At 49.4% G+C, this 26,243-nt stretch overlaps 1 protein-coding gene and 1 long non-coding RNA gene across 2 annotated transcripts in view; one reads left to right on the top strand and one right to left on the bottom strand.

Moving 5' to 3' along the window:
• Positions 1-26,243, top strand: part of LOC118991108 (uncharacterized) — a 47,335-nt gene that overhangs the window by 14,151 nt on the left and 6,941 nt on the right. The window contains exons 2-4 of the long non-coding RNA XR_005067352.1: positions 17,547-17,684; positions 23,430-23,578; positions 24,817-24,883. This is a non-coding gene — a long non-coding RNA (uncharacterized LOC118991108). The remainder of the gene's footprint in view (positions 1-17,546; positions 17,685-23,429; positions 23,579-24,816; positions 24,884-26,243) is intronic.
• Positions 2,295-26,243, bottom strand: part of ACAD10 (acyl-CoA dehydrogenase family member 10) — a 39,914-nt gene continuing 15,965 nt past the window's right edge. Inside the window, 15 exon segments of the mRNA XM_037052123.1 lie at positions 2,295-2,684; positions 3,227-3,304; positions 4,356-4,499; positions 6,503-6,675; positions 7,300-7,458; positions 8,355-8,450; positions 8,563-8,622; positions 8,625-8,694; positions 9,169-9,306; positions 10,886-11,286; positions 15,045-15,218; positions 16,334-16,479; positions 18,220-18,370; positions 22,276-22,457; positions 23,468-23,536. Of these exon segments, the coding sequence (XP_036908018.1) occupies positions 2,544-2,684; positions 3,227-3,304; positions 4,356-4,499; positions 6,503-6,675; positions 7,300-7,458; positions 8,355-8,450; positions 8,563-8,622; positions 8,625-8,694; positions 9,169-9,306; positions 10,886-11,286; positions 15,045-15,218; positions 16,334-16,479; positions 18,220-18,370; positions 22,276-22,457; positions 23,468-23,536 (2,182 nt within the window). The 3' untranslated portion in view covers positions 2,295-2,543.

Here is a 26,243-nt window from a genome sequence, read left to right as displayed (position 1 = left end):
GAAAGCAAGAATTAAGAGCATACATCACCAGACGGGAGAAACGCCAACAACCGAACACAGATACTGGGGAGTTCCGGAGGCAGCCGTGTTCGGGGTTTGTCTGGGAGCAGTTCCGAGAGAGGCGTCCTTCCCTCGGGTGGGATTCCAAAGTTTCACTTTGGGGGCTCTGCTTCAATATGTTTTAGATCAAAGTGGCTACACACCAAGGGCCTTTTGTGACTCGGTTGACTAACGGTTTTCCCCGGGAGAATAGCCAGTTCTTCCCCAAGGAAACGGTCAGTGTTTACAGGTACTGAGTTAAAAACAGAGCTTAGTCTTCCATGGAGAAGGGCTAGTTCTCCATGGAGACAGCACACCTATACTGCATTCATACAATGAAAGGTCACGGCTTGGGCATAAGCAGGGAGGATTCTTAATATTTCTTTAGCCCATCAACACTATTTTGTTACATTTAGAATCAACACCAAACTCCTAACCAAGCTGTCCATGGACCCCCACATGACTGGGCAGCTCTTACTCCTTCCTCAGCCAGACATACGGGCTTGCTCCCCAGGGTCTCTGCATCTGCTGCTGCTCCTGCAGCAGACAGGACCCTTGCCCATTCTCGGCATGAAGGTCTGGCTCCAGTGCCTCTTCTAGAAAGAGGCCCCTCCTGCGTCTCCAGCTCCCCAACCCCCACCAGTGCCTACCACACCACCCACCATGCCCTGCTTGAGATGTGAGCTTCCTGAGAACTGCACCAGTTTCCCCCACATTCCCCAAGACCGAGAACACTGTAAGGCCCAGAGCTGGGGTGCAGTTGACAGTGGTGAGTGGAATGACGGAACAGAATTAGAGACCCTGGATGAGGCGCTGCTCGGGGCTGCATCTCTGTGACTTGACATTCTCCGTCAGCCTCTGCTGCCCCACCCAAGTACCTCCCACCCTCGCAGCGGAAGGAAACGTGGGGTCACCCCACAGCACGGCTTCTACTTTCATCCTTGCAGCTGCGCCAGCTTGTTGTCTGGTGAAGCAAGGTTAACCTCAGAGGCCACGAGGGTTCCTGACCATCACGTGATGTCAGGCCAGTGGCCATGGCACTTCTTTCTCGCAACACCCTTCTCTCTGCCGAGGCCCGAAGCCAGAGCTCAGGGTGCTAGAACCCTGACAGGTTTCACAAAAGGCTGTTTGCCAGTGTGGCTAGTGTTTTGAGAACAGTGAGGTAGGGGGTTTGAATTTAACCTGAGCTTTCACGAGCAACAAGCACTGTGGTTGAGGAGGGCCTGCCTCCCCAGACCACTGGGGCAAGAATGCCTGGAGAGCTCTTTCACAAGCCTCCCAAGACTCTGGTGCCTTGAAGCACGTGGCCCTGGCTGAGGCCGCTGGGCCCTCTCGTGTGTAAAGCAGTTCCCCTGAGGAAGTCAAGTCTGTGGTGCATCAGACAAGGGGGCTGTCCCTGCCCACCTGGTCTGACCTAAAATGGGCAGCTGTTGGCCACACGGTCACCAATTATGAGATGGGCGGGCAGGGTCCTAACAGCTGGTGGCTTACCTCCACTGGCTGCCTGGGCTCATGGGGCACCCCTTTGTGGAAGAAGTCAGACCTCGAGTGGAGCGTGTCCATGCTCTTCCCAGAGGAGGCCTCTGGCCTCTGCATTGTAACAGCGTATTGTCCAGCATCTCCCCTCCCCCGATGTGTTCTGACGAGGGAGCGATGGAGGAAGGCGGAGGTCTCAGGGGCCCCCATCACCAGAAAGCTACAGTCCTTGGGTGACAGTCCCATGAACAGAGGTGAGGTGGCCCATTCAGGACCTACCCCCCACAGGTGACAGCGTGGGGGCCCCCCACCTGTGTGAGCCGATGACTGGGCAGGACCCTGTGTGAACACGTGTGTGAGGAAACAAGTGACGCACCGAGACAGAGGGACCGAGGTGGGGACCTGTGCTCCCAATTCCTTCTGAATGATGTAAAGACATTCATGAAGTCTCCTGAGATGTATTTTCCTATCCTTTAGTGTTCCCAAAGGCCCCTTCCAAAATAATGTCACCATTCGTGTTCTGTGATGTGGAAATTCAGAAGGAAATCAGACGCAGCAGCTTCATGATTCCGGTTTCATTTCCCAGCTGCACTGGGCCTGGGTCTTCAGGTGCCGCCCTTCGGGGCCACCCCTGTCCTCCAGGGGAAGGGCCCACAGACCAGGAAGCCCCCTGTCGGGAGCAAACACAGGCTCACCGCCCAGCAATGCTCCTAAAGTCTGTCCAGCTTCCCACAACCTCAACACACCGCTGCCAGAGAGAGGGCATGTGGGCTGCCCGCCCAGCCTGGAGACCGAAGTCCAGCTGCACGGGCTCTGTCCCTTCCTCCTCGGCCGAAACAGCGAACTCAAGCTCGTCACAGAAATGCCAGCTGTGAGGACCCAAAAAGGTTGTGTTCACAATGACAGTCCCAGGACACAACTGCCAACAAGGTGCACGCATCAGACATACCAGGCCTTTCACGGTGCATTGTTTCACACCCGGGTGTCTCCGTCTGGCAGGGGCGTTCTGGCTCCTGCAAGCCTGCAGTCTAACTGTGATGCTTCAACTCCACCTTGGCCACCACTGCCTGGTGCCCCTCATCAGCGCCATCGACAAAGTGCAGCCCTCGGGCCCAGGCGAAGACCTGAGCCAGCGGGTCGTCGTGACTCAGCCCCGCTGCTCCAAAGGCCTGGCAGACAGGGTGGGAGGGGGGAAGCCCTGGGTGAGCCCTCATCTGAGAGCCCCCGGAACAAGAGCCTGAGCAGGATGGCTCAGAACAGCTATCTGTGCAACAACCAATGTTCTGGGAGATTGGAGCTGGGGCCACGCTTGCCATCCTATGGACACCAGACTCCCCACGTCTACTCTGCTAAGTAACTTCTGCCCCCCGATGTTACGGTTTGGGAAGAAGACATCCTGCGTGGTTAGGAGGCAGGGCTCTGGTGTCACAAGGACCAAGCTCCCATAAATCTCAGATCAGCTACCTATAAGCCGAGTGACCTTGGGCAAGTCATTTCACTTTTCTGTGCCTCTGTTCTTCATCTTCAAAGTGAAAGTATGAATGTGGCCCTCTTGTAGGGTTGTCCCCAGGAGAAAAAGAGAAATGACATGCAAGGTGAGTGTGCAACACCGGGCAGCTGTTAGTTTACAGGAAGTTGGGCAGCTGAAGGCGAGGGAGTTCTGCTTGTGTTGTGTAAATGGTTCCAAGAACCCGCGGTCCAGTCTCCTCGCCTGAATAGCACGGTCAATCACTTGGTGTGCCATGGATGGGACCGCCATTTTAATCATGGCAGTGTCTAAAGCTGCAGCCTGTAAGGAGGAGGAGGAGTTGAGACTAGAAGGGCAGACCCGAAGGCAGAATGCTTGGAAGAACACAATCAGTTTCATGGGAGGAGCAGAAACAATGGCTCAGAACAGAGACCTGAGGTCCAGCTGGACCACAAGCCCCATGAGGCAGCCCCTGCCTGGTGCATGGCCCACTCCCAGTATCTGGGGCGATGGAGGGCTCAGTGGTGGTGACTGTGAGGGTGACTCAGGAAATGGTGAGGTGTGAGCAGATGCCTGGTCAAGAACAGACTCAGGCACACAGACATCTTCCCGCATGATGGGGAGCATCGCCCACGCACACAGAAGTCAGAGTGGGGAGTGGCTTGTGCTTTGATCACGGTCACAGGCAGCTCCGTCTCCAACCTGACCTGGACCTCGGCCAGCCAGGGCTCTGGGGACCAAGCTGCAAGAATCTGCCCTGAGTTGGGGCATTGGAGCCAGGCCTCTGAGAGCCTCCACCATACCTAGTACTGGAACGCCAAGGAGCCGGGAATCTGAGCCCGAGTCTTCCTCCCACCCACTACTGAGACCTCTGGGCTGAAATAAAGGCTCCTTGGGGGTCTAGCGTAGAGCTGGAGAGGGTACAGGTCCATGCAGACGTCATGCCATTAAAGGCACTCAGAAAGAGCCATTTAAGGAATAATGTCACGCTGGGCAATAAAGCTGCTCTGTGGTGAATTCCTCCCGTGCTCCTCACTCTTAGTTTGCCTGGCGCCTGCACCAACAGGCCTCGTAGTCCAGCCTGAGGCAGAGGGGCCATGTGATCCTGTCAGCCCACGTCTTGGACCTAAAAGCCTACCAGCTCAGTAAAGGGAAAGTTCCATCCTATTTTAGTGTGCCTTTTCCATCTTTGAACAGCTGCCCAAATACTTCTAAGCAGAGTTGAAGCGGAGCCATTAATATCAAGAAGCTAAGCTCTTGCTAGGGAGTTCGCTGAGGGGGGAAGGAGGAGCCAGCGTCTGCAGATTCCCAGAGCAGATTCCCTCAGGCCACTGACCTCAGGGCCTGTCACCTGTGCAGCCTGGCCTCCTACCTCATTCCCTGCCACGTCCATGAGGTGGGCAGCTTTTAACCCCAGCAGCCGGGCCTGCTCAATCTCTACGGGCGATCGGGCAGTGTCCTCCAGGATCGTGCCCTGCTCCACCAGGGGCTCCCTGAAGGCCACGCAGGACTTCACCTGTAGACACAGGAGACCAGCTTGAGGCTTGGGGTGGTGCCCTGCAGAGGGGGTGGGTGGAGCGCACAGGACAGGGCAGGGCAGGGAGTGGAAGCGGGAGTGAGCCACCCGTCCCCACCATTTGCCACCATTTGCCAGCTCTTTGGCCACAGTCGATTTCCAGGGAGAACATCCAGGCGCAAACAACAATCATGTGCACCGCGCAGCTGGTCAGCGTGGTGGCTGCTCAGACCGTTTGCAGGAATCCCTTTACCCTGGCGATTCGCCTGCTCTGGGCAGCCAGGCAGGAACAGTTCTTTGGCATCTGAGCCAGCATCTGGCTCAGGGCTACTCTGGGAATTAGGCTGCTGTGGGCACCTCACAGAGGTGGGGCAAGGGCGCCCTCTGCTGACAGGCTGAGCTTCAGGTCTGGGTGCCAGAGCCCCACTCTGGGCAACTGTAATTACAAAGGACATTCTAAGAGTCTGAAAGTCACGAGCATTCAGAAAAGTTTATAAGGATTTTTTTTGGTTTAGTTTTAGGGTTTGTTTGTTTGTTTTTTTTAATTTTGTTTTCTCCTTTAGCTTTGTTTTAACTGAAAGCAATTGTTATCCAAATAATACATCTCATAACAGAAAAAGGACACATCTTCAGACAATAATAGAAATACCTGGTATCCATCATCTAGTTACTTACAGAGGCTATTTGGCGGCCATCCTTCTAGACTTTTAGCATGCATTTTTTAAATAAAAGTGGAGTCATTCTCGACATACTGCTTTGTAGCCTGCTTCTTTTCATTTAAGGGCATACAATAAGCATCTCTCTGTGTTAAGAAATGGTTCTCTACAGCATGATTTTGGAATTTCACTGCATGCCTGTACCAGGGTTTATCTGACCAGGTTCTAATTATTAGCCTTACAGGTTGTTCCCAACATTTTGCTTTTAAGTTCAGTACTGGGGTAAACTGCCGAGCATCAAATCTTTTGTAGACTCCTAATTAGTCCCTTGTGACCAAGTCCCATGGAGCAGAGCTGCCTTGTCAGAGCCCTTTCTGACGTCTGACACACACAGACTGCTCTGCAGGGAGGCTGCTGTGAGTTCTGTGCAGGGTGGGGCTGAAGTACCATTTCGAGCCCTTAAAGAAGAACATTTTCAGCCCTGGCTGGTGTGGCTCAGTGGATTGAGTGCTGGCCTATGAACCAAAGGGTCGTTGGCTCAATTCCCAGTCAGGGCACAGACCTGGGTTGCAGAACAGGTCTCCAGTAGGGGGTGAGTGAGAGGCAACCACACATTGATGTTTCTCTCCCCCTTTCTCTAAAAATAAATAAATCTTTTTAAAAAAGAAAAGCATTTTATTTGGAAAAAAGAGAACTGGTCGGTTGCAACTCAAAAGGTTGTAGATCACAGAAGGTTTGCTCAGTAATGCAAATGCACTGGACTGCTTTTTATCTTTGTGTAGTTTCTTGTAAGACATTTGTTTGGTCTCAAGGGTTGGCTTTATCTGTGTGAAATGATATACAGATTGTTTTGTTGCTTTGAATAACCATTCCCAGCAACAGCTCTCTTTTGCGTGGGCTTCCAGTCTTTGAGGGAGAGGTCACAGTAAGATAGTTTTCTGGACATCGGGGAAGAGGACGGTACAGGGCTAGATGCTGGAACCCCAGGGACACAAGCCACCAGTGAAGTTTTCCCTGGTGTCTGATTTTTAAAGATGAGTTAGGAGCAGGAATGGTCCTTGGGAGCCCGTGACCCTTTCTTTGGGCCTTGGAGCCTTGCCCTCTGCTGCTACAGAGCCCAGCTTTTCCTTCTGGTCGCCTCAACAGAGTAAGAGACATTCTACCCTGAATTTCAAATTTCAGCAAAGTAGCAAATACAAAGCAAAGACCAAGACACGGCTTCTTGGCAAAAACATCACTTTGCTTCAAACACTGAGTCAGCTCTCAGAAAACAGTTAGGATTTAGGTCCAATAGCCAAACAGACAGGTGGCTCTGGGTCAGTTGCAGGTGCAAGGGGAAGCACTCACTCGGGCCTTCATGAGCGCTAGGGCCCTTTCCGAGTGTCCAATCAGCCGCATGCCGTGATGGATCCTGCCGGGACCCAGTCTGCCCTGGGCGATCTCAAAGGCTCGGCCAGGACCCAGGACCATGCTCTCCTTTGGCACGCGCACCTGCTCAAACAGGACTTCACCGTGGCCACCTGCAAGACCCAAAGGGTTCCTCCTGAGAGACTCACCTTCTCATTTTGGATGTATCTATCCCGTGCCTCAATTCAAGTCACCTGCTGGCAATTTTCCTGCCCTTTACTCAGCCTTCTAACTGGGACGTGGTTGGGGAGGAGGGCATTACGGAGCCTATCAAAGATGGAAAAATAAATCACTGATTCACAATGTCGGATGAATAGTCTGCCATTCCTGTTCTAAAATATAATGACTGCACTGTAAACTGAAACTTCCTGAGAGTATGGACTCTGACAATGTAGTGATCCCTCGGAAACACCAAAAGGAAACAGGAGTGCCATCAGCAGGCCTGGAGGCCAGCGGTCGGCCGGAATCTAGAGGAGGTTTGGAGTGCACTTCCTGCCTCCGTCTTGAGTGGCCTCTTTATCTCAGATTTTGTCTCATCTTCTAAGTTTAGAAGAGAAAGGAAAGTATAAATGCCTGTCTGAAGTTTGCCTATGTGGTTGATATTCACATATGGAAACGAAAGGCAGGAACACGCGGCCCTCCTAATGTCATCCCGCCCTCGGAGGTGCTGTACATCATGCCCGACGTGCTTCTCAGGCCCAGACCCACACACAGGCGGGAGTGGCTTCGGGGCTCACCTGGAACATCCTCCAGCCCATACTCTGTCAGAGGCCGAATGACTTTTATTCCCGGAGTATCCATGGGAACCAAGAGCATGGACCGCTGCTGGTGGCGTGGGGCATGCGGGTCTGTTTTTCCCATGAACACACAGAGCTGGCAGGGAGGATCCAGGACGCCTGCCAGGAAAGGAGAGAGGCAGACCCTTGTCATCAGATGCCAAGGCCATCAGAACTCTTCACAGACGCAGTCCTGGCCCAGGAAAGCTGAAGGCAGCAAGCGGGCAGAGCTCTTTGAGACTTCACGTAACCAGATGACTGCGTGCAGGTTCTGGACCAGGAATAAGAATGACTGGTTTTCGTCCTAGTGAAGCATGAATCCAACATCATAAGAGCATTCACAGAAAAATGCGCCGGGTACAGTTGCAAACACAAAGACAGGAGGCAGAAGCTGCTCCTCTGTCCCTGGCAGCCCCTTCTGTTGTTCCCACAGACCGTGCAAACACAGCGGCTTTGGGCACGGGCCTCAGAAGCAGGCAGATCCTTACCTCTGGATTCCCTACTTCCCTAGAGGGGTGGACAGGGGAGGTGGTGCCTGAAGTCACTTCTCTGACCTAGTGGCCTCCTCTGTGAAGTGGGGACAATGATGTGTGCCCTGTGTGCGGACTCAGTGAGGGAGGTCCATGCAGCAGTTATGGAGGGCCCTGCAGAGTGAACTTGCAAAGAATGGACGGCAGGGTGATCGATGGCCCTTCTGACACAGCCATCTGATCCTGCCCCAGGAGAGCCACGGATGATGTGACCTTCTGCCTCCCAAGGGCAGAATGAAGAGAGTGGGGGAGTCAGTGAGTGATTCCTAGAATTGTCTCAGTATAGTCCTCTGGTGACCCCACAGAACCTCCTGTTCTCCTGGGGTTTGCAGGGAGCACAGAGACAGAACCTCTTTTGCATCAACTGGAAAAGAAGCCCCCCCTCTCCCCCGGTTCTTTCCCAGACAACAGCAGGGCAGAGAGAGACATGCTTATTGACACAGACCCACACAAATCTGACTGAAAAACTAATTTCAGGCCAAATACCTGAGATCCGCCACTTGTGGCCTTTTATGACATAGAAGCCATCCTCCTCTCTGATGGAAGACTCAGTGTTGGTGGCATCTGATGAGGTGACCTGAGTGGGAACATACTCTGCTTAAGGACGGCAAGGGACCTGTGTTCCGTGTGTGGTGGAGGCCGAGGGCCCGGCGGGGGTCTGGCCTGATAAGGGGCCCCGGGGGTGGTCCCTGGGGCTCCATCAGAGCCAAGCAGGAGCAGGCCTTTCCCTCCGGCAGTGGGACCAGCCAGCGGGCTTCTGCTCCTCGGTGCCACAGGGCAGCAGAAGCCCCATGTTCCCTGTGTCCGGAGCAGAACAGTTAAATATCTGAAAAGGGGAAAAAAGCATAATGGTGACTCCCACGTCCATATTTAAAACTCCAAATACTCAGGAAACATGTACCAGGACATCTTCCAAGTCCCAGCCCCTCTGACACCCTCCTAGAAGCGCCCCCCAGAGATGTGCAAAGACGGAAACGTTCAGAATATAGTATTTCAGAGCCAAAGCTGCCCAGCCACGGACCTCCTTTGTTGAAAGGAAACGGCTGCAGACTCAGAAGTCAGCCAGGCTCCTGCCTCCCACAGCCCCCACCTTCCCTGGGAGACTCCTGTCCCTCGCTGCTTTCCTGCCTCGGCTCCAGCTACGTGTCCACAGCTGTCCTCACCCGTTAGGGGAAATTTAAGTTTGTATCAGTGCTCGAGTCCAGTGCAAGCTGGAGAAAACCCTGTCAGTCCAGGAGGGGGACTGACGTGTTACGGAGGGCAAGGACGTCTCGCACGCAGAGAACTGTAAAGAAGGTACCTCGGGGGCATCCAGAGACATGCCCGTGAGTTCACACAGATGCGAGTCCTTGGCGTTGGTCAGTCCTACTCCGTATTTTCCCTCAGGGTCAGTCTCCAAGGGTAGGAAGAGGTTCCACAGTCCTTCAGCCTCGGCTTTCTCCCAGCACAGGAAAAGTCAGTCAGGGAAGTGCAGTGGTGATTTAGTTTTATTTTGGCCTGTGGGAAATAATGAGAGGGATTGGAGAGAAGAGGGTAGGCGGCCAAAGATGAAGTGTGTGCCAGAAACAGTGGTGCGAGCCGCACCATCAGGCTGGGTCTAGCGGCGGCAGAAGCCCGAGGAGTCCCGGGGCCGCGGAGTCCTGGCGCCAACGGCAGCGGTCAGTTTGCTCCCCTGTCTGCATGTCTCAGACACCCCACGTGCCCACCTCCCATCACTGTTGCCATTACTAGTGTTCTGATGGCGAATGTGCTGACAGCACGCTCCGTGCAGACAGGTGACTGAAGGATCCTTTGTCCCACCAGGCCCAGTACACTTGGCCACAGCCTCCGCTGCCTTGCCATGGGGCCTAAGGAGATCCTGTGAATCACCATCTTCTGTCCCCTAAAGCTGGGTCTTCAGCCTCGAGGTGCAGGTTGGCAGCTCACTAAGAGCCTTGGCTCCTTAACTAACCCAGAGCTGACTTCTGTGGCTTGCAGCCAGACTGTTGGCTGAGACACCCAGTGTCCCTCAGCCAGGGGGTGGGCAGACAATTTATGGTGCACCCACGCTGCAGAACCCCTCGGAAGTCAATCAGGTGCTGGCATGAGAAGGTGCCATATTGCTAAGTTAAATAAGCAAGCAGGAGATCGAATGTATAGGCTGATTCCATTAAAGTATAAAATAATAAAATAGGTTAGTATATAATAGGAAAAAAAGCCAGGAGCCTAATACACGAAATGGTTGTCAGTGATTATCTCAGAGGGGACAGAGTTTTAGAGAAAGCTTTCTATATTGTGTACTTCATCATGTTTGAGCTTTGCTTAATTTTGCAATATGTCTGTAACTAGAAAAAAGTGATAATGGTATTTTAAAAAATTTTTTATTTACTTATCTTTAGAGGGGAGGAGGAGACAGGGAGAGAAATATCAATGTATGGTTGCCTCTTGCGTGCCCCCTGCTGGGAACTGGCCTGCAACCCAGGTATGTGCCCTGACTGGGAATCGAACTGCGATCCCTTAGTTCGAAGGCCCACGCTCAATCCACTGAGCTACACCAGCCAGGGCAATAATGCTATTTTTTAAAGATAGATGATGGCTGTATCATAGGCAAAAGATGTACTCCTGAAGACCTCAAGTAAAAACTGAGACAAGTCCAGGTGAATGCTGACGAAGAACCGTGGGTATTTCCGTTTCTCAGCGAAGGCTGTGTCACCATGTGGCAAGAGCACAGACACAGTTCACAACTGATTTGGTCCTTGGGCGCTGACGTTATGGATTCTTCAAAGAAGACTTTACTAACTGACGCATTCAATATCACAGTGCTTCAAATTTACATCCTTGGAATATGCATTATAATCCCACTGGCGCCAGGGCCAGAAACCAGAGACAAGGAGTGGTGGTGGAGGAAAGCGAAGACAGTTCAGCTCGGCTCTGCGGTCCCTTCACTGCCTGGGAGGGAACAGAGGTGCCTGGTAGACAAGCTGAAGTCCTGCCACTTCCACAAGGTCTTCCTACTGACTCTTGAACGGCTGCTGTACCTTGAGATCTTCAACCAGTGGGGAAGGAATCCATCTCTCTGCCGAGGCCTGGTGACCCCACAGCTCTGGCTCTGCGGGGTACACGTGTCATTGCATAAACTGCTCCAGCCACCGTTAGAGCTCCCTGACCCGTGGGGAAAGGCCCCCCGGAGAGATGACCAGAGCTCCCTTCGAGGCGTGGGCTGAGGAAGACTCCGGAAGGGAGCTGTAACTCCTGGTTCCTGGCATGCCCAGCAGGGACCGTGGGCCAGCCCGCGTGTGGTAGGAGCCCACTGACGGCTTTGTGGCTGGCATGTTGTTGAAGACCCGGAACCCTTCTTTGACTGCGAACTCCCAGCCCAGGTCAGACAGAAGTTCAGGCAGCTTTCCACTGTGTTCAGCGGCTTCTGAGCTTGCTTGCCCTAAGCAAAGAAAAACAGTGATTACTCCCAAGTAGCCCTTAATAATGATATTAACACATGAGGATGCTGTTATTGTATTAGCCGCTACCACCATCTGCTGAGCACTTGCCAGGGATGAGACGTGGTGTTAGGGCTTCACCTGCTATTGCAGCTTATTGGACTCCTGGAGCAATGTGACAGTGGGACTCCCCTGAAGACAAGGCTTTGAGTCCCAGGGAGGAACCATGCCCCAGCCTTCACTAACGGCCTAGCAGCCAGAAGTCAACCTCAGTTGGTCTGTTTCCTGCTCTTTATCTGTTCTTTTCCCAAAGAAGCTAAAATAGATCAGTAACACCACAAATTACTTCTGCGGGCACCCGGGGGCTACCGGAAGCCGTGTGCCACCCTGGGCTGCCCGTGCTGTGGAACCGTAACAGCAGTGTCACGAGCGGTTCCCGGGTACCGCTTTCTTAGATTGACACCGTCACCCGCATCACCACGCTCGCTCTAGCCCTGCTCTCGCCGCCTCTTTACAGGCTCAACAAGATTTTAAAAGGATTAAAAAATTTTTTTAATTAAGGTATAGTGTACATACACCCTTTTTATAAACTGTGTAAGTCTGCGAGTTCAGCCAGGCGACCACCACCGTTATCAAGATACAGAATACTCCCACTGTCCCCGAACCTCCGCGGTGCCCCTTTGTACCAACCTTCGACCCCAGCCCCAGGTAACAGTCTCTCTGTTCCTCTGGCCTGTCTTTCCCGAGTGTCACTAATACAACACAGGGTACGCAGCCTTTTCAGTGAGGCCTCCTTCACTCGGCGTACGGCAGCTGAGCCCGCCTGGTGGTTGTGTGTGTACTGTGGACTTTTCTACAGCCAGCTCTCCTGGGCTCACAAGAGACTCTCCCTCATTCTCTCTGGACCTTCCTGGAGGCCTATTTTCCTTCTGGCTCCTTCCATGGCCAACTTCTCAAAAGAGCCATTCTCATTCAGCTTTAGTGTTAAAGATATTATTCTATTCCTTAAACTAGGAACCAAATCCATTTGCTACACAGCAGAGAATGCAAACTACTAGACCTCGGCAAGTCTTTATTCAGCTCCTTCTAGGTGCTGGGTATGGATCTGAGCCTGAGGAGGCCAGTCGGGAAGTAGACAGCCGCTTTCCCTGAGTCCCTGACACCGGACAAGGGGATGGCTCATGACCTGGGCGGGGTGGAGCACGAGGGTGAGAGATCCCATCACGCTGCTCAGAGCAGCGCACAACTTAAAACTTGTGGATTGTTTATTCCTGGAATTTCCCATTTCCTGTTCTCCGACTGCAGCTGGCTGCAGGTAACTGAAGCTGTGGGTGAGGGGGTCTTCAGACATTGCCGGTTTTTGGGGGGAAAACTCAGGCACTCACCCAGGCTGGCTGACTTCCCGGTGAGGAGGGGAGGGAATGCACAGTGAGGCCTGGAGGAGCAGGCGCCTAAAAGACAGTGCCTCTGTTCCTCCTACGGTGGCAACCACCAGGTGTTTTGCCTCCAAGCCCAGAGAAGCATGAAGCCTACCAGTGGCTTCCAGGATCTTGGAAACTGTCTAAATGGCTTCCTGATGGGCAAACTGAGGACAATCCAGGGAGGTTTATAGGTGTAGAGACTCCAGAACAAATCATGCAAAATCAATTCAGCTATCCCTAGGCACTGGAGCAGAACCCTGAGAGATCTCAGCAGCCCCTGGGAAGGTGTCTACTGGTAATCAGGCCTGTTCCTCACCTGATGGTGAACTTTCATTGCAAAGCCATGATGAAAACTGGGAACTGGTGGCCTAGAACTAATGCTCTCCAAAGGAAGAGAAAATATCATTTCCAAGAATTCCTGCTTATCAGGACTGCTACTGTCAGATCAGGAAGGGTTAAACTAAAAACCCCCTGGATGCTGGTTTGGTTTCTGGACTTTGCTCATGACTTCGTACTGCCAATACCACTGGGCACAGTGCCCAGCTTAGCTGAGGCTCACGCTCTTGTGAATGAATGACCAGTCAACTCCCCACTGTACCTGCTTTCCTCTGAAGAATATGGCAACTTGGCCAAGGGCAAAGGGGTGCCCAAAACTTGGGGTGCCGATGGCCATGAAGCTAAGACATCCCTGTAGTATTCACAAACCCACTGCTGGGTTTGTCTACTTGACTTTTACTTTAATTTGCATTTTGGAAAACTTCAAAGATATACGAAAGTAGAGAGAAAGACACAGTAAATCAGCAGATATCTATCACTTCAACAGTCATCAAAGCAAGGCTGGTCTGTTTCCTTCTCTGCCACCCCAACCCCTCTGCAGGGGCTTCTCTGAAGTAAAGCTCCAGCACCGCTCTTCACTCCTGGGTTTAAAGGTCCCTGATGTGTGCTACGAGCTCCCCACTGTGAGCAGGGGGCAGCCTGCAGAAGCTGGCTCTGAGTCCTCTAGATGTGACCCTGGCAGTCTTCAACAACTTCCTTGCTTTCTGGTAGGAGACGTTCCAGGTTCATCATGTAGATGTCCCGCCCTAGACCCCTAAATCAGCCACTTCCCCAAAGTATGCCGGTTGCTTTTGGCGGGAGTGGAGTTTAGAGACTTTCATGTGAGTAACTGATTGTGCGTAATGCTACTGGGTTAGTCACTTTCTAGATTCTATCTACTTTCTACTTGCCTCCCTTCTACACAGGAAGCCAACTTTCATCTGCCTTTCTTAGATAATTTAGGATACAGATTATTTATTGCTACCCTAAAATATTTAGAATTAAAACTAATTAACATTATGCCCCCCCATGCATATGAAAACACGATACAGGTGATGCGTGTACATACATACTCAACCCGCTGTCAGTTCTAAGTACCAGTGACAACGCTCAACTTCTCTTCTCGAAAGTTCAGACTTACAAGGTATAACCCAGAACTCCTAGCTAGTTCAGTAGAGTGTTTTTCTGTGTATGTAAAAGCCCATTGAAGGAAACAAAAGAAGCCTTTTCTCCTTCAGCAATCCTCTTACTGGGCAACTTGGTAATGTCTACAAAAATGTTAAATGCACATACTTTCAGAAAACCCAGGAATTTTCATTCTGGGAATCTAGCCTTCAGATATATTCACTCATGTGTGAGAAAGGATGTTCACCAACCACTTATCTGTGACTGCAGAAATCTGCAAACAATACAAACAGACATCAGTGGGGAGGTGGGTAAGTTACAGTGTATCCACACAATGGAATGTGCCAGAGAACTTGGAAAGGACGACGGAGGTCTGGACCTGCTCATGTGGAAGACGTGTCTCTGAAAAGTTAAGTGAAAACAAAAAATCAAGGAATTTGCCTTATGAGTTGTCCCATAGACACACATCATATCCTACACACAAACACATGTTTCATAGGAATTCTGAAGCATAAATAATTTAAAGGTCAAGGCACTGAAGTAGGATGATCACATTTTTATAAAACTGGAGAGAGAAGACAGACAGACAGACAGAGAACACAGGGTGGCCCAAGAAACCTGAACAGGAGTGTCTGTCTTTGAGGAAGGGTGTTGAGAAGAAATGGAAATAATTTTATGCCCCTCTGGGCAATGGAATTCTTATTATGTTTTTACTTTAAAAGTTTTTGTATATTATCTTAATAATTTTAAAGTTTGAGTACTGTAAAGAACATAACTATATGATGTATACCTAAAGGCAAGTGGTTGAATTAACAGAATCCAAGATTCTGGCCACACCCACCCCTCTGAAGCCTCTGGGCGTTTCCAGCGGGAGAAGCGGGTTCAGGCCTGCCCGTTACCTGTGAGCGAGCCCTTGCAGAGTCCCTGTGCGACTGCAGCCACTCGGAAAAAGGAGAAGGCCATGTAGAAGTTCCAGTTCTCGATGGGAGGAATCCCCGTGTGCAGGCAGTACATCCGGGAGTACTCCTCTGCAGTAGGGATGCCCAGCTGAGTCAGATCTCGGCCACCCAAACCTGTGGGGACAGAGCCATCCTGGGCAGTCAGCGACACTACACTCCTCTGTGGCCGCAGATGTTTAAATTCTGAAACCTCTTCCTCCCTTGGAAGTTAGCTTCACAGCTAGTTTAAAGGATTAGCCCATTATTTCAAGGGCCCTTCCTTCCTCAGATGGCTGGGGTCCAGAGGTGAAGCTGTTATTCCTGAACTGGCTCTTAAAGTTTCAGACTAAACTGGCAATAAAGGAAGGAATGAGGGGCCTCCACTTCCATTTGGACACCAGTTCAGTGTGGACATCGGTTATTTTCGATCAATCACGTGATCAAGAATGCTAAAGAGAAAGATCTCACCAAATTATGAAAAAGAAAATTACAACAGGTAAAAAATTTTATAGATTTGCTTCACTTGTAACATATTCATAATTTAGAGGCATGCAATATATTCTATTGCTAGGAATTTATCCTAGAAGTATACTGTATGTGTATACAGTATATATGTAAATGTATATTGTCGATCTATTACTACAAAGGTGTTCTCTGCCTTTTTTGTGAGGGCGGGGTAAGCTACAAAAAACTGAAACAAATTAAATAGGAATTTGATTCAAATAGGAATCAAACCAAATGTCTTGATTTCGCTTACTCTATACAATACGACCCTAGGCTGTCATTAAAAATGATGCTGTGGAAGAAATCCTAACATGAAGACATGTCCAAAGTATATAATTAAGTGAAAAAATGCAGGTCATGAAATGATATAATCACATGTTCATTTAGACAAATGTGTGTATATACACAGAAAAAAGATGACAAGGTTGGCAGTGGTTATCTCTGGGATTATTGATGAGTTGAACTCTTTTGTTACCTGTTGGTTCTTAAAATCTTTAAATAAACCTGTACTTTTAATTTAAGAACTTCAATAGAAATTAGCTGTGTAAAAGCACAAGCGGTGCCTATATGCCCATCCCTCTCACTCCAAATGCCCCTCCACCCACTTCCCCGCACTGGGACAGGAATGAATCCCGAATGCTTTCTACCGAAACCACCAGCCCAATCACAGCTGCTGCCCGAGTCTGCCCCAACGCTGTGAGGATGGAGCTGGCTCAGTCCTGCCCTCTCCCATCAGCAGTTCCTACCTGGCAGTAAGGGGAACTCGGCTGGCAGGTAGTGAGCCATGCAGCTGTAGGCCACATCCGCCAGGGGGTCACCCAAGGTAGAAAGTTCCCAGCCAAAGACAGCAAGCACCTCGGAATTTTCTGGATGGAACAGCAGGTTGTCCAGCCTGAATAGGCCACAGAAGGAACAGAGTGACAGTCCTTAGAAAACTGATCACTAAGTGTGCTCTATGCTGGGCATCTTCCATTTGCTCCTCCAGATGCACCTGGCCCCCCTGTGTCCCTGGAGCCTGGGCTGCCGGGGCTGTGGCCATATCCACCAGCTCCCTTGCCCTCTGGCTCAGATGGGCTCAGCCAGTGGGACCCCAGCAGGAGATGGGGCTAGGCATCAGCCAGCTCCCCCTCAGACAGCTGAGGGCCAGAGCTTCGGTCGGATAGCCCCTCTCTACATGCTGACCTCTCTGGGTCCTGGTAATTCCTCTTTCCTTGCAATGGCTTTAAAACAGGTATGTAAATTCTTTTGACACTCCTTCCACAAAAGGAAGAGTCTGTAATTCTTCACCTCTGGAAGTGACTCGATTCTAACAAATACATCTGTCTGGAAAAAGTCCAGCCATTGTTACTATAATGGGAACAGCTTGCACAACATCCATGTAGCCTGGAAGCCAAGGAGAGCGGACTGGAATGTCCATGTGTGAACACTGACAACTTCACTGTACTAGTCAGTAAGGGAGGTAAACACCCTTGAGTGAGCCTGCGTACTGTGCGGCCATCCCATTCAAAATGACTGAGCAAGTGGAGCAAGAAACTGCATCAAATGTTGTGTTAAGCTTGGACATTGCTCCACAAAAACTATTCGCATGATTTAGAAGGCTGCAGCTGAGGGCAACTAGCGACTGGCAGTTTCATCAAGACAATGTGCCCACTCACACATCATGTCTTGTGCAGAGTTTTTTGGTGAAACAACAAATCACCCAGGTGATTCAATCCCCACCCCCCTACAGCCCAGATGTGGCACCTGGTGACTTCTGACTTTTCCCAAAACTAGAATTGCCTTTGAAAGGGAAGAAATTTCAGACCATTGATGAGACTCAGGAAAATATGACAGGGCAGCTGAGGGCGATTAGGAGAACTGTGTGAGGTCCCAGGGTGCCTCCTTAGAAGGGGACTGAGGCATCATTGTTCTATGTACAATGTCTCTTGTATGTTCAATAAATGTTTCTGGTTTTCATAGTACAGGGCCAGATACTTTCTGGACAGACCTCCTGTGCTGCAGATGGACGTGATGCTAGGTGACACCGGAGATCTGGCCATCAGCTCCTGATCTGCTCTCTCTCTCAGAACACACACCTTTGCAGCCCCGAGCCTCCAGGTAAGAAGTCCAGTTGCCCCGAAGCTGCCATATTGGACAGACCACGTGGGACACCACGAAGAGCCAGAGAGCGGGGCCTGAGGCGTCTAGTGTTCACATCTCTTCTGCCCCAGCGCCGGGCACGAGAGTGAGCCCTCAGGTGGTCCCAGCCTCCAGCCGAGAGCCACCCAGTTGAAACAGCTCTCCTGTCCCCAGATTGCAAATTTGTGAGTAAAAATCCTGCTGTCATTGTTTACAGCCACACGGTTTTGGAGGAGTTGGTTATGTGGCGGTAATAACTGGAGCATCCTCTTGCACCTTTAGACCTAGGTGTGGTAATAACCCCCACGGTTGCCCAGGGCAGCCCCCCAACCTAAAGAATTGTCTGTAGAGCCCAGGGTAAGGAACCTTGCCTTAAAAGGCTTGTACAGGGAGACCCTCTGTAACAGAAGTAAGGCACAACCGTCACTGGGCCAAGACCGGCTGCTTAATCTCCCCTTTAAGATGCCCTTCCCGTCATTTTTCACATTTTCATAGTCCCCCTCCTCATAACTACCTGAAGTCCCCATGAACCACCGTGATCTTCTGTTGCCCAGGAAGATGAAGCGGCAGCCACTCGATGAGCCGCTCCATCGCCGGGATGGTGCTGGTTTCTGAGGCTCGATACTGCTCAATCCAGGTTCGCACCTGGTGTGCGATACAGTCCCCTGAGGGAAGAGGGTTAGCGCATGGTGTGCCATTCCAACAGCGTCCAAAGGTTTCAAAATCCAACCAGGGCCCTGAAACCCTTGCAGTGCCCTGTACCATCATCGTCCTCTGATTGGGCATTTCCCGTGGGCTGCTCTCGCTGCCTGGGGGGAAGCCACTGCCTGTTTTGCCTTGGCTGGATCAGGGTGGTCTGGGCCTCGTTCCCAGCCACGTGGCCTCCAAGCCTGATCCCTGTTCCCCTCTGAGTTCCTACGAGCTCCCTGACAGCCTTTAGGAAATCCCTTTTTGGCCAAACAGTGGTTAGCTAAAAGCGTGGACGCTGCAGCCAGACTGCCTGGATCTGATCCCGGCTCTGCCTGCCGTTCTCTCTCTGTGCCTCGGTTTACCCTTTCCAGTGAGATGGTCCTCACGTGTTGCTGGGAGGACAGCACGTGGAGAGCCCCTGATTCTGTCCCCAGCATGCAGTAAGTACTACACCAGGATTTGCTATTTTTATTCAGTGGTTTGGTAGGAAACCCAAGAAATACAATAGTTGAGTAACTTGCAAGTTCCATCTGAGACTGAAAGGAATTCTGGAGTTAACTTGGCTCCCAGTCAAGGTCTTCAGTTGATTTAACTTCTCTGAGTCTCCTTCCCTTGCTTCCTCCGTATTGTGTATTGACACTAAATTCTGTAGGACTGTCGTGAAGGCTACATGAAATCCCCGCACGACGTGCCCACAAATACAGAGCTGGTACACAGGGATGCTCAGAGAATGGTGGACGTGATTACTGTCACCGTTTCTGTCGATTGCCAATTACTGATTATCACCATTATTATAACCGATAATAAGCAATGTGTCAGGACACCTCTCATCTGAGAAAAAAATGGCCCCCAGAGGCTAAAGATGGGGACAGAGAGATCAAGCCCCTTCTGTGGAGTCCATTGCGTGCTCAGAGCATCTGGACGCCTGCCCGCAGAGGATCCAGCTGGGCCGGGAGGGGCGGAGGTCCAAATCCACAGGAGTTTAACCCGAAACAAACCAGCCCTTTAGAACTAACTTCCAGTTTGCAGAGTTACAGGAAATAGAAGACAGCAGCAGTAAATGAAACCATGAGGAAATAATCAAGACAACGCTACAAGGAGGCGCGTGGAGGGGGTGGTGGCTGTGCTACATTCCTTAATTGGACCCTGATTTGGGAAAAACCTCCACTTATAAGATACGAGGGCGATAATGAGAAAACGTGAATGTGCACTGGGTTTTAGATATTCTGGGAGAAGGGTGCGTTTTCTCGGATGTGACAATGGTACTGAGGCACATCCCTATTTAAAGGAAATGCATACTGAAATACTTAGAAATGAAGTGTCAGGGTCTGTACAACTTTGTGGATCATAAACATACACACATACATTTAAATAGACTGATAAACAACATGGCAGAAGTTAACCATTGTTAAAATTAGTAGTGGGTACCCACGGGGTGGGGCAAAAGTGGGTTTGCAGTTGTCCGTATAGAAAATAAACAATAATTAATACATAGTAACACAACAATAAACTCGGTGTTTTGCATCGTCTAACTATAAACCTCCTTTTGCCCCGCCTTGTACAGCTATTCGTTGTACTATTACATGTTTCTGCAAGTTTGAAAAGCACTGTATTGAGGGAAATACAAAACTGCAGGGGCTGAGCCGCTGTGGAAGCAGCCCCTCCAGGGCCCCCTCCCCGCCCCCGGCCATACACACCAACCAGCGCTGCACACACTCCCTTCTCCCGGGACGTGGGTGGCCCTGTCCCTGTGTTTTGGGCTGTGCTGGTCCCCGGCAGGCCTCCTGCCCAGGCATCCAGACGCCCTTCCCTCCAAAGTAGCCTGCCCCCCTGGGCAGGAAAAAGGGAATGGTGGGCTCCCTGCAGGTCCTCGGTGGAAAAGAGCTTTGTAATAACTCTACTGTGCTGAAAGCATCTTTGTCGAAAGTTCCCTTGGATTAGAAATCATGATTGTGTACTTTTTTAAAAAATAAATTTATTCACAGGCTGAAGATTAAAATGACAAAGGGAATGCAGTGAACTCTCTCTCCTGTCCCTTGCGATTCTGTTTCCCCAAAGGTAACCTACAAGACCAGTTTCTTAAGTGTCATTTTAGAGAGATTCTTTACTTCTATGAACAAACATTTAAATTTATTCAAACACACCCTTTTTTATACGAGTGGTAGTATATTCGCGTATATATAGCCAATGCCCTGCCCAGCAGCTGGGTTCTTGATATAACTGGAGAAACTGCAGGGCCCTTGGAAAGGAAGAGCTGATGCCCCTGAGGCCGGGTCGGCAGGTCTGCTCTGTGATGACACTGCTTTGTGCTCTCAGGCCACTCGCAGCCAGTGGCCCAGGAGGCAGGCCCTGGCCACAGGAAACCAATCGGATTACTGCTTTGTCTCTTTATGCTCATACGTCAGTGTCAAGAGCATCAAAATAGTCCTCTTTAAAAACAGACAAAGGCTTCACCCGGCGCTCAGGAGAGCCTTGCATAAGTTGCTCTGGCCACGGTGCACTGTCACAGGCCCATTACTTCATCCGCCTGAGGCTGTATCTTCTACTCTAAGCACTGGGGCAGCTGCCCACCTAGTTTGCTTTTCACGTCAGCCCTCTAAGGGAGGCAGGGCAGGGCTCCATTTTTATTTTTTTACCAAACCTTTACTGTTGAGAAAACTCTGACAAAGTGATATGACTTGTCTAAGGCCACCCAACAAATTAGCATCTAACTTCTGGTCTGATGCTCTTTCCATCTGAAACAATGGACCAATACTGGTGACATCTATTGTCTTTGCCTGGGCTCTGTCCCTGGTAACTAGGGCTGCCAGATAAAATACAGGATGCCCACTCACATTTGAACTTCAGATGAACTATGAATGCCTATTTCCCAATGAGGCCACCAAGATGGAGGGGAACCCCCACTGAATGTGTATCTCTGGTCCACAGGTTAGACTATGAAGGACGATATGGATCTGGCTGAACTTGGAAGGAGTGAGGCAGTGAGGACCCCCCCAGTCTGGATGTGAATTTGGCAGGCCTCCTCTGTTGTGACAAAGTAACTCAAACTGTTAGTTCTGGAGACCCAGATCATGTGTGTGCAGTGGTGCAACCTGAATAACTTGGCAGAAATGTTAGGAAGTTGAGGCATTTTGGACACATGCTGCAGCCTCTGATATGGTCCTACAGAAAACCAGGCATGCTTTGGTTAAAAGCAGAAAAAAAAAGAAACTATAGCTTAGCTGACGGATTCTATGGTCAGGAATCCACCCTGGGCAAGAGTCAGATACCCTGGGCTTTGCAGGGTAGAGAAAGTGAGACTCTGGCTGTGGTGGCGTTTCTGCACAAGCATGGGGACAGTTGTGGTAGTGGCTGTAAAACTGTGCACTTGTCAAGATCCACAGGATGCTATGGTTCAACATACCTGACTTAAAACAAACTGACAATAAAAAATGCTAGCAAGGATGAGGAGCAACTGGACCTCTCAGACATTAAAAAAAAAAAGCAGAAATGACACAAACAAAACACCTTGGCATAATGGCATTTTCAAAATCTATCCCTGTTGAAAGAACACTTAAGGGAAAGGATGAAAAAAAGAGAAGAAGGTATTTAAATGACCTTGGCCACTATCCCCCAAAAAAGACATTTAAATGATCTAGTGAGATAAAAGTTGCAGGGAAGAGAGATTCTGACTCCATGAAGGGATTTATCCCAGGACAAAATGTTCTGATAAGGGACAGCTACATTAACATGAAACTGGATTTCCAAGTAGAAGGCGAATAAGCCCACCTCACATTCAGCAGTCACTTGGTGCATTAACACCCTGACACCACGCAAATCCCGAAGCAGAGGCAACAGTGAGGAAACGTTCAGCACGAAAGACAAGCGGCCGTGTACTCACCATGTTTCCCGTAGTTTTCTAGGCCCGTAGCCTTGAAGTCCACACTGTGAATTTTGCACAAGACTCTGTTCATGGCCGTGTATATGGCCCGCCTCTGGCTGGGCTCCAAGCCTGGCAGAGTGGGGTCCTTGTAGACGAGACCTGGGCGGTACTCCATCAGGTAGAAGGGTGTGCCGATGATCCTGGGAGGGGCAGACACAGACAGGGTGTTTCCAGGGCCCGCAGTGCGCAGGCTATTGGTCACGATGCCACCCTTTCCATCCTGCGAGAGCGCCGTGGGTGCTGGGGGAGGGTTCGGACCCAAAGTGCTGGACGTGTCCCTTTTCCTTTGCACATGAGCACGAGGGGTTAGCGGCACTCCCGCCCAAACCAATTCACACACACAGGCCTGTCCGTACTCTTGGCCAACATGCCCCTCTTCTCTTTCCTTTGGTCCAGGAGTAGAAGCCACTGTAACGGGTTTAAGATCGAGGCCATAGGAAAGCAGCATGTTGAGAGGGGTGGCTGTGGAGCTCTGGAGAACCCCCACCCCTGCCCAGCGGTGTGATCCTGCGAGATTCACCAAGCCTCTCGTGTTTTGTTTCAATCTGTACAATGTCAGAGGGTGGTTGTAAGAATTAAGAGAGCAAATGTACATGAAGTGCCTGGCATATGTGTTTGGCACTTCCAATGCGGGTCCAATAAATAGTCCTTATTCTTCTTACTGTTATGTTTATCATTACCTAGTGGTATAAATGGCGTATACACCACCCTATAGAATTAAGGTGGCACACTGAAATGTCATCTTTTGCTCATTATTAGAAATCAGCTCACTACTCTAAAGAGTTGTTTGGGAATATCTACCATTATTATATCTTACCCTGATCTGAGGGACAAACTCAAAAAGTGTGTTACAAAGCAGTTTAAAAGTTTAAAAAGCCTGTAATAAAACAATTAAACAACATAAACTAGAAGGATAAATATTTTTATGATGTTAAGAAACATGTTTTCTATCAATTCTCATAAAAGCAGGCATTTCTTTATCTTTCAGGATAAATGAAAGACCTATGAACTTCTAGGGGAGTCACTATAAAGTCTCTTTTCTCTCCTACCCAAATTTGTCTTTACTGTGACAGACTGGAATCGGACGTAGTGTATTATTGGCTTTTCTGTAGCTTGAATATGCAAGGGAGCACATCGACCTGAACATCACCTTGAATCCTCGCAGAGGTCGAGAACTCTGGGGACGGGCACTCCAGCATCAGCCAGGGCTTTCATTACCCTGCAGAACAAAGAGAGATGAGCATCCCTGCTGGGTGAGCTGGTGAGCCTTTCCTTCTCCTGCTTTTTTAAATTAACTGATTTTGAGAGACAGAGAGAAAACATGGATTTGCTGCTCAATTTACATACGAATTCATTGGCTGCTTCTCGCATGTGCCCTGACCAGGGATCGAACCCATAACCTTGGTGTCTCGGGATGACGCTCTAACTAACTGAGCTACATGGCCAGGACTGATGAGGCTTTCTTATGATTATTTTTCTGATTTAAAAATTAGTACATGCAGAAATTAAAAGGTAATTCTAAAAAAGATTCAATCGACCCGAAAGTAGACAAGAACTAAAAATGGATGAAAAAATCAAAAAAGAAATAGTGAAATTATAGACCATCAAGCATCTCAATAATTATATTAAATTGAATACACTAAACATTCCAATGAGAAGACAGAAATTGTCACACTGGATATTAAAGCATGCTCTAACTATGTGCTGTTTATAAGAGACATTCTTTAAACATAAAAACAAAGGTAGAAAAAAGATAAGTAAGAGAAAATGAATGGAAAGGGAAGTACCATGCAATTGGTAAGCACAAGAAAGCTGGTGTAAATACATTAATACTAGGAAGAAAGCCCAAGTATTTGGAAATTAAATAATACTTTCATATTAGCCATGGGCCAAAGAAGAACTCAAGAGAAATTAAGAAATATTTTAAAACTCTAATATTTATTAAGCTAAATTCATAGTCAAAAACCTTTTCTTAAAGAAAACTCCAGGCCCCAGTGGCTTTACTGGTAAATTCTCTGAAACACATAAGGACAAAACTTTAAAAATTTTAAACAGGAAAACAGTGTTATCACCAGTAACTGGCTTCTTCTTTTGCTTGCCTGGTTTCCTCTTACCACGTCACCATTCTGATCACAAGACCTAGATTTTCCTTTGGGGAACAGCTCTCCCCCACCGTAGGCCCTCCTGGTTTGCGGGGACTGACTGACCTGACCCCTGGTCCCAGGAATGGGCCTCAAACCCAGAAATGGCCAATCCGAACAAAGCCTCCTCCTGACTGCAGAGACGGGTTTGTCCAGGGACCAACCTGTGACCCATATTGGGCAAATGAGTCAAACTCGGGGGGCACATGGAAAGATCCTGGGTTATCTAGGGAAGTTAAGAGATGAAGAGAGAGAATGAACGGGTCGTGGTGACATTATTTGGACCCCTGGATCCTGCAAGATTTAAATGATAAAGCCAATAAATTTTACCACCTCCCCTTCTTATTTTTATGCTTAGGTCAGCAGGTGGGCTTCTGTCCCATGCAACTGAAGAATACTACTAACATGTTACCCAACACGACCAGGTAAACACTGTGGTTTGTTCCTTTAATTTTTGTTTCCATGCATAAGTGTTAAAAATAGTTAAGATAATACTCTATATATGGCTTGTATCCGTTTTTATTACATTAAAATTTTACCACATGCATTGTTATGTTATTACAGGTATACTTTTATTAACTGCAATAATAGTATAATTGTTAAGGCTGGGCCATGGAATCCCACTGCCCATGGGCATTAAACCAGACCCCATCACTCACATACCTCTTTAAGCCTCACTCTCCTCGTCTGTAAAATGGGGATCATAGCAGTAGCATATCATGGGCTTGTGAAAATGCTTTGAGTTAACAATTCAAAGCATTTATTATAGTGCCTTGGCACAGAGTGACACTCGGTACATGTTAGCTTTACTGTCATTGCCGCAAGTAGATCCACCACGGTTTCCATGAGCCCTTCCCAATTATTGTAACTTCAGGGTGTCTCCAATTTTTCACTATAAACCACACTGTGGTGAGCATATTCATGATTACAGCTTTTTTCCCTATTTAGAATTATTTTTTTTAAAGAGAGACATCCTAACTGGAATTATTAGGTCTAAAAGTATGACTACTCTAAGGTGTTTTTTTTTTTAAGATTTTATTTATTTACCTTTAGAGGGGAAGGGAAGGAGAGAAGGAGAGAAATATCAATGTATGGTTGCCTCTCGTGAGTCCCCTGCTGGGAACTGGCCTGCAACCCAGGCATGTGCCCTGACTGGGAATCGAAACCGTGATCGTGTGGTTTGCAGGCCTGCGCTCAATCCACTGAGCCATACCAGCCAGGGCTGCTCTGAGGTTTTTAATACATTGTGCCACACTGTTCTCCAAAACAGTTATTCAAATTTACATTTGGCATTTTATAAGCAGATACCATATCAGGTTTCACTTTCAAATGCACATTGTATTCCTTTACTAACAGGGAAATTCTGTGCGTTCCAGGAATTGTGGAATGTCATTCAGCACTCCCAAATGCCTGTGCCTCTGGGAATGATTAGAGGAAGCTCACAGGCCGGATGCACGAGGCAGAGAGGTGGTTTTACATTGTAGGGCCTCTCTTCTATAAATACGCACTGCTTCTGCATGACACATACACAAATGCTCAGGGAAGGCTATAGGGTTTCTCTTCTGTTGAACCCCTGACGCTTCGTAATTGTCAGTCATCAGCCCCTGCAACATTTGCAGAAGCCAGATCTCAAGAGCCAAAAAGCAGAGACAGAGCAGCGACAGTAAACAGAAAAGAACGATGCCCTGGCTGGTATAGCTCAGTGGATTGAGCGTGGGCCTGCGAATCACACGATCGCGGTTCAATTCCCAGTCAGGGCACATGCCTGGGTTGCAGGCCAGCTCC

The sequence above is a fragment of the Sturnira hondurensis genome, unplaced genomic scaffold, assembly GCF_014824575.4.
Source record: "Sturnira hondurensis isolate 20B ecotype Veracruz unplaced genomic scaffold, ASM1482457v3 Scaffold0007406, whole genome shotgun sequence".
Lineage (NCBI taxonomy): Eukaryota > Metazoa > Chordata > Mammalia > Chiroptera > Phyllostomidae > Sturnira > Sturnira hondurensis.
The sequence above is the reverse complement of the archived record's forward strand: the minus strand, read 5'-3'. Positions and strand labels throughout refer to the sequence as shown.